Source organism: Alternaria metachromatica (genome assembly GCF_023757995.1).
Source record: "Alternaria metachromatica strain BMP 0045 chromosome Unknown scaffold_11, whole genome shotgun sequence".
In the NCBI taxonomy this organism is placed as follows: Eukaryota; Fungi; Ascomycota; class Dothideomycetes; order Pleosporales; family Pleosporaceae; genus Alternaria; species Alternaria metachromatica.
The window spans coordinates 105,243-120,597 of NW_026055502.1; the positions used below are offsets into that span (position 1 = coordinate 105,243).

General features: G+C 52.3%; 5 protein-coding genes across 5 annotated transcripts; 3 read left to right on the forward strand and 2 right to left on the reverse strand.

Moving 5' to 3' along the window:
- Window positions 1–3,919: 3,919 nt before the first annotated feature.
- On the reverse strand, window positions 3,920–7,136 carry J4E83_005490 (uncharacterized protein; the record flags this gene model as incomplete). The annotated part of the gene is made up of 5 exons (XM_049332409.1): window positions 3,920–5,977; window positions 6,023–6,178; window positions 6,226–6,633; window positions 6,679–7,057; window positions 7,108–7,136. The coding sequence occupies 5 exons, from the start codon at window positions 7,134–7,136 to the stop codon at window positions 3,920–3,922; spliced, it is 3,030 nt and encodes a 1,009-aa protein (XP_049188217.1).
- A 2,015-nt stretch (window positions 7,137–9,151) lies between these two features.
- J4E83_005491 (uncharacterized protein) lies at window positions 9,152–9,907 on the forward strand (the record flags this gene model as incomplete). The annotated part of the gene is made up of 1 exon (XM_049332410.1): window positions 9,152–9,907. One exon carries the CDS (start codon window positions 9,152–9,154, stop codon window positions 9,905–9,907), a length of 756 nt encoding a protein of 251 aa, XP_049188218.1.
- An 863-nt stretch (window positions 9,908–10,770) lies between these two features.
- Window positions 10,771–12,179, forward strand: OLE1_2 (stearoyl-CoA 9-desaturase; the record flags this gene model as incomplete). The annotated part of the gene is made up of 2 exons (XM_049332411.1): window positions 10,771–11,551; window positions 11,608–12,179. 2 exons carry the CDS (start codon window positions 10,771–10,773, stop codon window positions 12,177–12,179), a joined length of 1,353 nt encoding a protein of 450 aa, XP_049188219.1.
- Window positions 12,180–12,249: 70 nt separating this feature from the next.
- Window positions 12,250–13,606, reverse strand: J4E83_005493 (uncharacterized protein; the record flags this gene model as incomplete). Its single annotated transcript, XM_049332412.1, has 2 exons — window positions 12,250–13,434; window positions 13,484–13,606. The coding sequence occupies 2 exons, from the start codon at window positions 13,604–13,606 to the stop codon at window positions 12,250–12,252; spliced, it is 1,308 nt and encodes a 435-aa protein (XP_049188220.1).
- A 164-nt stretch (window positions 13,607–13,770) lies between these two features.
- On the forward strand, window positions 13,771–14,751 carry J4E83_005494 (uncharacterized protein; the record flags this gene model as incomplete). Its single annotated transcript, XM_049332413.1, has 3 exons — window positions 13,771–13,940; window positions 14,133–14,656; window positions 14,708–14,751. The coding sequence occupies 3 exons, from the start codon at window positions 13,771–13,773 to the stop codon at window positions 14,749–14,751; spliced, it is 738 nt and encodes a 245-aa protein (XP_049188221.1).
- Between the last annotated feature and the right edge of the window lie 604 nt (window positions 14,752–15,355).

A 15,355-nucleotide genomic window follows, 5' to 3' on the forward strand; every position in this document is an offset into this window, starting at 1 on the left:
TGCTGCATGTCAGACACATGCAATGTCAAAAGTTGACATAAAAAGTGAATAGGCGGAGCCGTAGCTCTTGGCGGTCGGATGGAACGATGGAACCTCGGGAGGCTTGGCCCTCGTGACCCTGACCTAGCCTGATTGGCGCGACAGGCTCTCTCAGACTACATGACCCCTCATGCTGGGAGAGTCTCAGGCAGATTGCCTCAATTACAGCCACCTTCAGACATTACGATTGCGATTGGCTCGCAATCTATGCAAGGCCCACACACGGTGGCCGGCCATGTCTGTGCCACAAACCGTTCCGTGCCGCAATGGCGAAGGGCGCAAGCCCCGCGACGCCTCTCTTTTATCCCAGGAGACTCGCTGCTCAACATAAGCCCAGGCAAATTTTAGGTCAACCTCAAACACATATCCATCCCGCCAACGGCTTCAGCACTGTCCATCGTGGGGATACCCGTAGACGATATGAAACTTCTTGATCTTCCCAGAGAGCTGTTCGAAACGATCTTACACTATGCCATCCTAGCCCGAGGAACGAAAAGAGGTCTGCGTTTGAGACTGATAAACCGTATGGAGCTATCTATCATGATCTGAGCTTTCACACTGACCGCCGTTAGACTACTTCGCGCGAGAAGTGATACTCGCACTTCGTACCTTCCGCCTACTCGATGGAATCATGTTTCGCACTCCCTATTCTTGGGAAGAAATCAACTTTTTCCAATCCTATCGGGTCCACCGAATTATGCATGAGCCTCTAGATGGCAACTGCTTCCTCAACGGTGTCCGAAACGTGGCTCTACAAATTTCATTGTCGGTCGATGCTCAAAAGGACGATGAATGTATCACTACGAATGTGGTCCAGACTCTATGCGCAATGATGAGGATGAGCAGAGATGCCCGGGACCGTTGGAGAAGCGAGTTCCGCCGCCCAAACAAGTGGGATCCTTGCGAATTAGAGAAACATATTTTTGGTGCTGCGCTTTGCACCAACAGCCTACCTTACGTTCGGCGGTCTACTGCGTTACGAGATACCATGTTGTCAGACATCACAAGTGTTGATAACAGCTGCGTATTTGGAACATTTATCGAGCTGGCTGCAAAGCTTGGCAACGAGGAGCTTCATGAGTACCTTATGGCGAGCGCACCACCTGATTCCGGCCCAGGTGTAAGGTTTGAACTCTTCAAACTTGCAGCGATAGCCGGTCGGATAGATATCGTTCGTTTCCTACACGGGTATCGAAGCGAAGAGTGGCCATGGCGTTTCGAAAACACTCCGGTTGGGTCAACAAATCCATTAGACTCCATTCTTGATAAAGTTATGGATCTTCAAGTGTGGGAATATATCGAGACATTACGCATTGCTTGTGGTATGTTTCCGACGTCCAGGATTGACCTTTGGCGCAGGATCCGTCATCTCGCAGGATTGGGCTACCTGGATATGGTTTCGTTTCTAATACGAGTCGCCGCACATACCGATGAAGGTCGGGATCGGTACTCAGTCTGTATGTCGAGATCATCGGACTATGAGATTTCATGCCAATTGCGGAATGAGGCAGTCGACTATGCCAGCAAACGTGGCTTCATACCCATCGTCGAAATCTTATTAGACGACGGAGCCGAGTCTGATCGAGCCCTTTCGAGCGCGGCTGGCCATGGCCACAGGAGACTCCTCAAATGGCTACTGGATCGTGGGCTTAATATCGGTGATGCACTTGTCGATGTGGGGACATGGAATGCAAGTCGCGTAGTGCCCGCTAAACTGTTCGGAAATCTCAAACAAGGACCTTATCTGGACGTAGTGCGGCTACTTGTTGACGCCGGCGTAGATGTCAACGAAAGCATTGGCAAGGACAGCCCTCTCGCCGGAGCAATCGCCACAGAACATACGGCACTCTTTGAGTTTCTTCTCGAACGAGGAGCGGATTTGCATTCTCCAGGAACAGCAGAGGAATGCGTGCGCCGAGCGAGAAAGGATGGGCTAGAGTCTATGCTACTGCTGCTTGAGAAACATGGGGTTGGTGTCAACGTCGATTTGGAAGAAGCGGTATGATTGAACAGAGACGTCATGCAAATTCATACACTATGATGAATCGAACCTTAGCGGAAGTGCAAGAGAACACCGAAGATGTAGCTTCAGCGGAAAGCATGTGCTTTCGGTGACTCATAGAAATGAGATGATATTGAACAAACATGAGTGTAGAGCTGTCTGGATATTGGGACGCGAGTGTTGCGGACCAAATCCACTTCAGCAAAACAGACATGACCATTGATCGCGCTTGTTTTGGCAGCGCCGACTGGGTGAGAAAGCATATTGGAATAATATACGCAAGAGAGCCACCTCATGCGTAGATCGGTCGGTAGTTTTGCTGGAAAGGAGGGCCGACACATAGCAGCACATGCTTTACTTTTGGAAAGTTCGCAAAGTGCACACAGCTTTTGAAGATGCTCAATGTTCAGGAAGAACAGGCTGCTTTATACATGACCCGAGGCACAGACTTCTCCATCATATCCTCCTCTAGCCAAGCTTTGAATAGCGTATGCAAAAGCCTCCCTTCGTCTCCATGATTGCGTGCAGAATTCTTTTTGTTTTCGGAAGTCGATGCTCAGGGGATATTCAGCGCTCGCAGTGGTCTGAGATTTTCGCAAGTCCAGGCAAAGGAACATAAGTGTAGCAAGTTTGGGTTTTGGAAGAAGCAAAAGAAGAAGCCATTTGCGATGTACTTGATCATTTTAGCGATTTGAAGTAGCAGGATTTGATAGGTGAAGAATAATGGAAGCAAGAGAGTGTTTATATATTGTGCGGCTAGTGAACTGGTCTTGGACGCGCAGGACATGCCAAATGTTGATTCAGACTTTTAGAAAGAAGAGGAGGAACAGCATAGAAGGGTTGACCGCGTGCTTATTTCGAAAAGTCAGAAGACGCCGCAGGAGGCCATGAGCTTCGAGCTCCTCTTTTTTGATATGTTTTTGATAAGTGTGGGTTATGGAAGAGCATCCCAGCTTTCAGTAGAGTATTTATACACACACTTCAGCCAAGGTATACTAAGCCCAAATGGTGGGCGTCGACTCCACTGGAAGACAACCACCAACATGAGTAATCTGTCTGACGTTTTCGTACACTTCGTTTACTGCATGGTAAAGACTGAAGAAGCAGAAGACAGAGCCAGCACATTGCAGACGTAGGTAGTGTCTTGGGAAAGGAGCGAGCGAGGAGCAGGACACATGAACTCTACCAGTCTCTCTTTTGGTTTGAGAGAGGCTGCTCGCACTCGCAACATGTCAAGCCCAAGAACGGCTTTTTGATAGTCGCATGCGCAAAAGTTATGCAGGAACAGGAGAGGCATAGTGTTGTATTCTGTTGTTTTATACGCTGCCACTTGGCCATGGCGACGTCAACCTCATTTTTCATTGCCCAGTCTCTTTGTAGGAACAAGAACCGCAACTCGCAGTCATCACAATAGGCCAATGTGTTTTTGTAAATTAAGGCATGAAGCTCCGAACAGATCATCGCGGGAACAGGTCCATGCTTTTTTTGAGTTGTTTTGCGAAGACACAGTCGCACACTTCGCCGCACATGCGCTCGAGAATTCGAAGTTTTGGACAATGCTCAACACATGGGGACTGCTCACATTGTTTTTGAGAAACTTCGAAGGGAAAGTGAGTAATGAAGAAAGAAGTAGTGTAAGTACCGAAGCGCGACTTTATATAGATCGATTTTCGGGTGATTGTCGGGGCGCACAGCTGGAGCTGGTTAGCAGAGAGACTGCGATGGTGATCATCATCACCAACACATCGCATCGCAAAGAGTGCACACCAAACTCGCGAATGACACAGAAAAGCGGTAATTGTCCTCTGACGGGAGTATGCGCCATGCAATGCTATCCCACCAAACGCCACGGTCTAAACGCCTTGCACTGTTACAATATCACAGCTCTTCCACTTCCCGCTCAACACTACTCGTCCTCTCACGAGCCTTTGACTTCCCTTTCTCCATGCGAAAGCCCACTTCCGTCCTCGCATCATCCGTGAGCCTTCCCCACTCAAGCAACAGCCTAAACATGTACACCTCCATGTCCTCCTTCCTCAACACCTTCTCCGTCCACACTTTGCCATCTCGTGCAATCTTCTCTGCAGCCTTGATATGACCCTCCATCATACGCTTGTTCCTCGCCTCGACACCATACCCACCAAAGTAGGCAAGCGAAGAAAAGAGATCGTGTAAACGAAGATCCACAGGAACGAAATGTTTCCAGGCAGTGAGGCGGCCTTCGTACCATTCGCGAAAGAGGGCAGCCTTGAAGACCACGGAGTTGGACTGTAAGAAAGGGAGGAAACGGCCAGAGAAGCCGGCGCCATCCGCGTCGAACAGGTAGCGGTAGCGCCAGTGCTGTTTGAAGTCGATAGGGTCACCGAAACCGAACTCGCGTGTCTGGTCGATGCAATCTTGACCTGCACAGCGCGCTATCGGACCCACTAGGCGGACATCAGTCTTTGTCTCGAGAAGCCTCTTAATGTCATTAGTGCGCTTCAGCACATACTCCAGGTGGCCACTATGATCGGGTTTCGGGAGAAGGATCGGTTGACGGGATGTTTCGTTGTTCAGGAGATGTACAATTCGTTGACGGAGCATACCCTTCCAAGTGCCATGGGTAGTAACACCTTCCGTGGTCGTCCCGCGCCAGAAGAGGACATCCGCTTTGTCTTGGAAGTGAGGATCAGGGAACTTTTCATCGAAACCATACTTGCTTTTGCCCAAGTAATTCCACGGCGATGGATATCTGATGTCGACAAACCCGGGAGCACGACTCTGGCTGAAGATTGGAACCATGTCATGAGTACCCATGAGACTAGCAGGACTGAGATGCATGCCATGGAGATTGGCGATATCTGGCTGATGGCACGGCTCTGATGATAAGCTCCAATTAGCCACGAATGCGCCCATGGAATGGCCTTGGGTACAAGTGTGACAGAAGGATCTCGTCTGCCAGTGCCGCTCTTTGCGTGCGCGCGAGTCAGGTGGGCATGCGACAGAACCGAAAGTCTCATACGAATGCTTGATGCGAGCGTCGACGAAAAAATGCGGGTCTGTTCGTACGCGGTCCACATCCAGCCATTTCTCCGCGCGGTCGGCGCTGAAGTCTTTCCCTGGGCGAGACGAGTCAGGGGAGGGGTACTGCTGTGGTTTGTCAAGCGCATCTCGCAACCGCTCGTACGGTGCAGCCACGCGACTCTCATCATTCAGGTTCAGGGCAAGATCCATGTCTGGAAGCGATTCGGAGAATTGCTGGATCATGGCCGCCGCGCCATCCATCATCCAACGATGCGTACCGGGGACGTTGTTGAAGACCTCCACCTTCCCGTTTCTTATGCGTAGCCCACCGACCCCCTCATGCGTAGCCAAGACAGTGGCAGTACGTAAGCGAAGATCATCGGCGTTGAAGGAAGAGAAGGGTGCCAAGTCTTGTTCGATATTGTCGTAGTCATCGATTACAATGGAGTTCCGGCTAATGGCGAAGTGATACCACTTGTCGAAATTCGGCGGAGGGTCGCGGTTGTAACGTTTCCGATAGTGCACAACGGCCTCAGAAAGGGATTTGCTCCGGTAAGCTTGTGATGCCCACCGGTCGTGCTGGACTGTCGCGATATCGATCAAGGTAGTGATGGGATGTTCGAGAACGGGACCGTGCCGACGATATACGACAACACCAATGGAGAAGGCGATAAGAAGCACGATGAATCCAGCCGACTGGTTCCTGCCCAGGCGGATGGGTACTTTCGATCGTATGCGGGTCTCGATGCTGGTGTCTGTGACGAGGTAGAGGATGAGCGCAATGGTGAGCAGAGTCAAACACAAAACAAGTCCGACGGTGGATTTTGGTGGGAACGAATAGGACACGCCGGTGCCCAGAGCACGGAGAACGCCAATGTATGCAGAGGAAAATGCGCCAAGGAGCAAAGCGCTCATAACGCCATACAATCGAGCCTAGGAGGTCAGCGACAGAGTACCAGACGGGATGTAGTAACGTACCGATTTGAGGAAACATAACGTCATAAAGGGTATCATCAACGATAAACGCAAAAGACCAAGGAGATATTCAGACGAAAACGAGAGCATCCACTCGCGATGCTCAGGCATTGCGGGGTATATGATGATGCCGGCGACGAGAAGAACCAAAGAAGATGCCTGTTTAGGGTCAGATGTGTAATGGTGCTTGAAGGCGATTGACGTACAGTAAGTGTCAAGCCGACTAAGAGGTGATTCGAGGTGCCATCTGGGAGGTGGATGGTCCAGTCGTCCGCCTCGGAGATGCCATCGTCGATCAGACGGTATGCTATCTGGACGATGACGCAGTCCAGCAAGAAGCCGAGGAACTGAAGGAAAGGAATGGCGGTTGCAGTCGAGTCTGCGATGGGACAGATGTAGTTGGAGCGCAGCGAGCTGGACTTGATGATGACAAGGAAGCTGCTGACAGAGAGCAGGAACGAGGGAATGATGTATCGTGTGGAGCCGTCGAAGATGAAGCTGTAGACGCGGTCGAGCTGGGTACGCGGGCGCGTGTCAGCGCTCCAGGCGGGGTATTGTCGCTGACTGGGGTGCCGAATGCTGTGGTAGAGGGCAGCGACGAGGGGAAGGAATGACTAGATCAGTCAGTACTGTTGGCGCGATGGGAGGGGTTTGCGCACCAATGCAGAAGGGCCGCTGCACTCAACGTCCTTGGTGACGCGGTGGAAGATGGCTATGCGCCCACATATCGCGAACAGCAGGACGGCCAACAGCGCGCCGACAGCCCGGACGCTCCATCCTCTCCGCCGGCCTGGCTGGCCTGCCTCTGTCCATATCTCTTCGGCTGCAGGTCTGCTCTGCACCTGGTTCAGGGCTATGGCGATATATCTTGTATGCGGTTGCGGCTGTGCACTGCGCGACGACCAGGCTTCAATTGCGACAACGGCGAGGCCAGTCAGCAGCAGGACGATGGCGACGGTGTGCAGCGGCTTGTCGAAGGCGAAGGAGTAGTCGACGGGGGTTGCAGTGCTCAGGTACCCGGATGCTAGGACGAGGCCGCTATTGTCTTGTCAGCTGGTGTGCTGCTGGTAGCCTAGGACTGTGCTTACCACGGGAAGAAGAGGGCCTTCCTGTCCATGACCGCCGCATTCTTCGTGGCTTTTCTTTACAGCGGTGGGGGGAACAAGTAGTCGCGACAGGCAGCGCTCAACATGGCCTGATGGTGATGGACAATTGAGCGACGTGAGAAAGTGATTGTACTGAGGCCCGCGTCACTGGGAGCACGGCTGCCCGGCACCTGCAGCCATACCACCGGGCTGTGCTAGAGACCCTCACACTAACGGGAGGTGGAGAAGTCCGTGCCCACCCCGAGTCGAACGTCTGTTAGCGGTTCTGTTATACGCAGATACGCACTTCTACGACGCATCCCATGTTTCGTCCACTGCGACTCGCTGCGTCGACATGGCAGTCGATGGGTGAAGGCACCCTGCAGTCGCCGATCGGACCCTGGGACGCGATCTCCAGGAACCGTCCGCAATTACATCACGCACACGAGACGGCTATCACGGCAGCTATTGCACTGCTTCGCCCCGCTGTGAGACGTGCGCAACTTGTGATCGCCGCTCTTGGTCGCCCTTAGCGGTATCAACTCTTCTTCAATTCTTTACCATGATGTTTGCCACTGCGACACCGAGTTCACTGCAGTCGTCATCAGCCCTGGCGCTAAGCTACTATCGAAACAGCTTTTCTTGCGAGCGAATGGTGGGGTACCTACATGTCTTCAGACGCGGGAACATGCATGCGCCTCACTTTGTGGTGGCGCCAAGCACACGCGGCTGTCAGCATGTCATGCTCGTATTGATATGTGAATACAGTCATGATGGTGTCCACTTTGACGTTCTCGCATTGTAATGACTCCAAGACTAATGCGCCAGGAACCCGCTTTTGTGAGCAAAGGAGCTTCGTTCGCGGCACTGTAGCAAAATTGGAGCTGCCGGCGAAAACTGGCCGAAGACGATTACCACATCCCTAAGGACTGGCAGTCTGATGTCCGATAAAGCGCCGTGGTGCAAAGACTACTACTGCTAGGTCTTCGGCGCGGATACATGATCCAACGATGCTTCAGCTCAGACGACTTATAGCTTTCTTTTGCGGCGATGGTCAAAATCGGAGTTGGATGAGTGGGGTGATCCAAAACCTCCGCCAACGACATCACTACTATCCAATGGCATCAGGGTCTTATCAACTTGGCTTGGAGTATTCCGTGCAGTGAACATGAGCCCGGTGTATCTGCCCCCAAAAAAGAAGAGTCGTGCCAACCTACTGTGGGCGTGCTTGGTTCGTGAGCACATCGAGGAGGGTGGTATCTGCATGGAACTGTGAGAGTGTGATTGAGTTCTCCAAGCATCTGAGGACAGATGCAGACACTATTCTACAACCTGGAACTCAGACATTATCACATACGTTATGTATTACTCGTCAGCTAATTCGCATATGTGTGCGATACCGTTATTTGGTTCCATCCACTTCATCTACTGGTAATGCGACATCCCGAACCGAGTAGCGAGCCACTCACGACCCAGCAACACACAGTTATTACATACACGAGGGTACTCTCGAAAGCAATATTTCGCGATTATCGGAGACTTCGAGCATCAACCAAAGCCGCAGTCCAGATTTGACCTCGCCAACCGTCACCATTGATGGCTTCCATGTCACATGCCGGGTATATAGGGCTTAACCCGCGATGTCGTCTGCACCTACCAAAGAGCGGTTGCTTCGTAAACACCCAATTGCGAGGGCAACAGCGAATGGCGGGGGCCGCAGCGGAGCGAGAACAGGTGGGCAGCACCCTTCCTAGTTTAGCCCGTTAGACTTATTACACCATTCACATTGAACCACCTATCCATAACATTCCAGACGCTATTAGTCTCTACTCACGTCGCGAAGCCGCTCTCAATAAACCACCACCCCACAACACAATACCCGATGACCATCACTAAGGTTCGCGGCGCTGCCAGAAAGGCGAAGAAGCGACAAACCCTCTTGTGACCAGCCCTTATTCATTTACTTGCAACAAGAGTTAACGCATCATATAGGCTGGGTCACAGAATGCTCCGCCTCTACGTAGGCACATCGCGCCGCATATTCATGATGCATCTAGACATGCTTTGCGAGCGATCCACCTTCTTCAAAAACCAGCTCCAGGAAACAAGGCAGGATATCGAGGGCAACTGTGTCACATGCCACGAAGATCTCGATCCTGTCGCTCTAGACTTGACATACTGCAAGACATGTGGGAACAACGTTCACGAAAACTGCAAAGACGAATGGTACAAGATCGACAACACATGCCCTGTATGTCGTGCACAATGGGTCGAGCAGCCATACTTCCAGTCGATGGATCTTGCACAGGTTGAAGTCAATGGGTTCGATATGTACGCTCAGTGGTTCTACGGATACAGCCTCCCAGCATACAACGCGGATGGAGAGGGCGGTGAACTTCGTTGCATCCGGCTGATCAACGCGCATATCGTGGGCGACCTCCTGAAAGACAGTCAGTTCGTGCAAGCTGTGCGCAAGGAGATCATCAAGTGCAGCCTGAACATATCAGATGCGTCTCGCTACACACTCCTTACTCATGTTTACAAGAGCACAAATGGCCGCTGCGCTCTTCGAAAATTGTTCATCGACTTGCACATTCTCAGGAATAGGCACATAATGGCTCAGATGCGTGAAGCTCCCGAGGACATCACTCATGACCTTATACGCCGTTTACTGGAGAGGTCGAGGGCTCTTCGTGACGAAGATGTCTGGAGCTTCATGAGCGACGAAGGATATATCGAACAGGACGAGGCAAATATTGACGAGGAAGATGACACCACTGGAAATGAGAGCCTGGACAGTTGAGCAAGCGGGTATCGATCACGCTCAGCATGGTCGTTGGTGAGGGTTTGGGGTCATTCGAGCAATTAAGGCAAGACAGTTCCGCAGCCTGTAGAACCTGGGCTATCAAACAGATGCGGCTCGTCTTCTAGGACAGTTAGAGTATATTTGAAAAGGAATAAACTCACGTGTAACTACTCGAGCGCGTGCCACACGCATTCGCAAGGTCAGCAGACGGGAGAACCATGAGTAGTGTATCCAGTCGCCATAGCACACACAGGATGAAGTATAGCAACCATGCGCATACGTCGAATAGGCATCAAAATCGCGCCTTCCAATCTCTCGAAATGTGTCCTGTCGTCTCCGCCAAGCCGCTCGCATCCCACCCCCGAACTCGCATCCCTCGCCCAAACCAGGTTAGTCATCAAACCACCGAAGAACCACCAGGTTCCTGCATGCCACTAAACCGCACACGGCATTGTAAACTTCATCAACCACCCACCACCAACCCCCTCCAACCAATCACGCGCGCTGCGCAGATGTGCGCACGACGCCCGTGGAATCCGGGTCGGAGGGTTTGGCACGACCGTCTCGCCGTTACGCACGTTTGTTTTTGCCGATGCATGGGGCTGAAAGGCGCGAGAACCACGTTAGAACCACGTTTACGCTTCTAGCAAGCACCTGGGCATGCAAGGTGCAGGTGGCCCTGCGTTTTTTTATTAGGCTGACAAGCACTGGTGTATTCGGTATGTTCCGGATGGGAACGTGGGTGGAGGTACATATACGAGGCTATAGTACTTCGAGGTGGTGAACCGCTCCAGCAATTTCGACTTTCTTACCTGCTTTCGTGTGTGTGTGTGGGGGTATTCAACTACCAGGACGCCACGATGGCTGCTACCAGCACCCCACCAGAAAAGGAACCGCACATATCCTCCCAACCCATCACCTGGAAGAACTGGTACAGGAAGATAAACTGGCTCAACACAACCCTCGTCATCCTAGTCCCAAGCTACGGTCTCTACCTCGCTCGTTCCACATCCCTCACCCTCCCAACATTCCTATGGAGTATTGTCTACTACGCCACAACCGCCTTCGGTATCACAGGCGGATACCATAGGCTGTGGAGCCACCGATGCTACTCCGCACGTCTCCCCCTACGCTTATTCCTCGCCTTCACAGGAGCAGGAGCAATCCAAGGTAGCATACGGTGGTGGAGTGCTAATCACCGCGCTCATCACCGGTGGACGGATACGATGAAAGATCCCTACTCGGTTATGCGCGGACTCTTATTCTCCCATATCGGATGGATGGTGCTGAACAACGATCCGAAAGTTAAAGGACGAACGGACATCTCTGATCTGGATAGCGATCCCATCGTCGTGTTCCAACACAAGCATTACGGCAAACTGCTCCTGTTTACAGCCTGGATCTTTCCTGCCATGGTTGCTGGTTTGGGATGGGGCGATTGGTGGGGTGGATTTGTGTATGCGGGTATTATACGGGCGTGTTTCGTACAACAGGCTACGTTTTGTGTGAATAGTCTCGCGCATTGGATTGGCGAGCAGCCGTTTGATGATCGGAGGAGTCCGAGGGATCATGTGTTCACTGCGTTGGTGACGATGGGGGAGGGGTATCATAACTTTCATCATGAGTTTCCGTCTGATTACCGTAAGTTGCTGCTTCTTTTGAGCTATGGAAGCTATGATAATACTGATGCTTGAAAGGGAACGCGATTGCCTGGTACCAATACGACCCTACTAAATGGCTCATCTGGATCATGTCGAAGATCCCGGTCTTCCCACTAACATACGACTTGAAGACTTTCCGCTCGAATGAGATTGAGAAAGGTAGACTCCAGCAGCAACAAAAGGCTCTCGACAAGAAGCGATCTATGCTCGATTGGGGTGTGCCACTCGCTCAGTTGCCGGTGATTAGTTGGGACGACTTCCAGACTCAGGCTTCAGCTAAGGGTGCTGCTTTGGTGGCGATTGCTGGAGTGATACATGACGTTTCGCCATTCATCGCTGATCATCCTGGCGGCAAGACTCTGATTAAGAGTGCGATTGGGAAGGACGCTACTGCAGTGTTCAACGGTGGGGTATATGAACATTCGAACGCGGCACATAATTTGCTGTCGACAATGCGTGTTGGCATATTACGAGGCGGACAGGAAGTTGAAGTTTGGAAAACAGGTGGTGAGAAAGACACCAGAGATACCAAAGGGCTCGGTGTTGTCAGGGCTGGTGATCAGATCACGAGGGTAGTTGCGCCAGCTACAGCTGCCACAGCAGCCTGAACGATATGAGGTCGAGTATTGAATCGTTTATTTCAATCAAACAACTCTGGTATCGTATACTGTCCTCATCCTACTTGTTCGAAGGGACCTCCTCCCATTGTACTCCGACCCATTCCTCCAAATATCCGACTTCTCCTTCCTGAACATCGTTGGGTTTGCAGTCTTTGCTGCATACTGCCATGATAATAGTGCCCCATTCCATGCCGTCGAGACTCATCTCATCAGCCTCAAGCTCGGTGATCGCATGCGGTGTTAGTTGAACTTCGAAGACTCTGTCCGCGCCACAGGTCGAACAGCGAGGGAACCCAGCCCCACTCCGTGAGCCTGCTGTCTTGACTTTTGCATTCGACGAGGAACCGTTCTCCGAGTGTGGACCTAGAAGCTTGCCGATAGCATCGTTGTCGCTGTACAGGAGCGGCTTGCCTTTGTACTCATATCGTAGCACCTGCTCTGCATTCTCTCCGATGCGATCTGCAAACTTCTGGAACGTCCTGTCCATGGATGACTCAAACACCTCCTTGTCTTCTTTTCCACCACCGCTACCGCTGCCTTCATTATCTGTGTCCATCCGCACGTTCGCTGGGATCGAGGGTGTTGAAGGGGCGTCTAATGTCTCGTATTCGGCGTCGAGGTGATAGTGAGGGAACGGTGTAGGGAAGGCGGAGTCTGCTGGCCATGGCTCATGTGGACGCGGAGGCTGTTGTTCGGAGGGAGGTGGTGACGAGAGACGAGCTTTGGATGCGAACGTCTCGGGAAGGGTCGTAGAGGCTTCGTCTTTCTTCTCTTGGGGCTCGCTAACTTGCACTGCGGGCGTGGGAGTCGATGCGCCGAAAGGATTCGCACCTGGTTTGGAGAAGGGGTTCGATGATGCTGCGCCATTCGGGTTGGACGAAAACGGGTTCGAGAAGGGATTCGCGGATGTCGATGCGCCTGTCCCGTTCTTCACTCCGAACAGCGACTCGCCAATCTTGGGCTGCGGCTTCGCTTCTTCCTTGACTTCCTTCTTCTCGGCCCTGGGGGCGCTAGCCTTGTTGTTGGCGCCTTTTGCGATGCGCACTCCGCGAATGCCCCTCACACTGCCCTCCTTCCTTCTACACGGCTTGCGCCGACATGTCCAGATGTAAAGCCGCCGCTCGTGGCCAGGAAAGTTGTCGGGAAGGTCGCCGTTGAGTTCGAGGAGGAGGCTGAGGTAGCCATTGCAGACTTTACATTTTGCTAAGGCGCCAGAAGGGGCGGTCTTCTCATCTATCCAGCTCTACTATGATCGTCAGAAAGACGCTCGACGTGGTTGATGATATGCGTACCGGTGCGCCTCCAATGTGGGAAATCGCGTCGCCCGTTGCTTCCCTCGCTGCATATCCTAGCAGAACATTCGTCTCGGTGTAGTCGCCTCCATCGTCTGAAGAATCACTGTCATAGGGCGCCATTCTGGTTGTTCTCGTGTATATTTCCACAGGTGATTGTTTGGCGGGGTCTAACTTTTTTGAATATGACGCGGGGCTGCTCGGTGGCCAATGCGCCTTTTGTCGCACTGAGCGAATTTGACCAAGCCTGCAACACCAACTCTTCGTCGCTCATCTACACAACCACCATGGGCGCCCCTTTCGACTTCGCGCCTGAGCGGCCGGATCACATGCAGCAGATCCTTGATGGACTGGATCGCTACAACCCAGAGACGACGGGTGTCTTCCAGGACTATGTCATGCAGCAGTGCGAGAACCAGACGTACGACTGCTACGCCAACCTCGCCCTGTTGAAGCTGTACGTGTCTCCCCTACTCTTCCTCCCATGCTACAAGATGAATAAACAACCACAACGTTTCCTATTACCCGAGGGATGGAGCATGAATCACTCCCCCGCTGAAGTTTATTATTAGCTCTATCTGACAGCTTTCTCCTGACTACCATTGTACCTCAAGCATCATCGTTACATCTGCTAACCACGATGCTCCAGCTACCAATTCAACCCACACCTTGCCCGTGACGAGACCATCACCAACATCCTCGTCAAGGCTCTCACCGTCTTCCCCTCCCCCGACTTCTCCCTGGGCCTGTCCCTCCTCCCCCCACACGTCCTAGCTCCTCTTTCATCTTCATTACACAACCCAGCTGCTGGCGACGCGCCGCTATCAGAAGCTGTCCAGAAGCTCAACGAGCTGAGGAATTTGCTTGAAGGTGCCGACTACTCTACCTTCTGGTCCACACTAGACTCCGACGACCTGTACGCCGACTTGATTGCCGATGTCTCAGGGTTTGAGGAGCTGATGCGCGTACGCATCGCTGCAACCGTCAGCCAGGCGGTGCGCGAGGTTGACCGCAGCATCCTCGAGTCGTGGTTGAACCTCTCTGGAAGCGAGTTCGACAACTTCGTCGGAAGCGTTTGCGGGTGGAACATCGATGGCGCCAAGATCAAGGTGCCTATCAACAAGGACAACGAGGCTAAGGGCACCGTTGTCCGTGAGAACGTCAAGTTCGATCGTAAGTACATCAGCACCACAAACGTCGAGTCGCTGCTAACAAGCCTATCAGAATTCGCAAGGGTCATCAAGAGGGCATACGAGCAGCCCGCATGAGCGACATGATTTATAGTATGACGACATGAGGCTACGGTTTGCACGGTCGGCGTTTGAGGCGGACATTACAACTGCATCAGTATGCGACAGAAGCGTACCAGCTGGCCTTCGACAACCGCACAGGTTGATTTCGATGGCTTGCTATATACCCCAAAAGTACGCCGCTATGAGCAGGGCCCAGGAGCATGAAATCTCCATGGGCTAACAAAGATCAATCACATAAATCCGACAAAGTTCAGACAAAGTTCACTGCTCCTCCTTTCCTTCTTTCGCAATCTAGATCTCCTTTCCGTTTCGCTTCTAACAACCCAGTCCCTGTCAGAAAACGGTGGATGACGGTCCCATAGGCTCGGAGAATCCTGACCTAAGCTTCTCACACTCGCCAATAATCAGCCGCATGTCTATCATTCGTTATTAAATGTCCGACATCTGGAGCAACTTCTGGCTTGTAACATGGCGCGACAGTCGCATTGAATCGTACTGCGATAGGGAGTGGTGCCAAGTCGATGCGCAACGGCCCCGTGAATTTCGCTTATGCGTACGCCACCTTTGCCTCTTACCAACCGTCCAACCCTGTCAACAACAACACCAAGGACAACTTCTA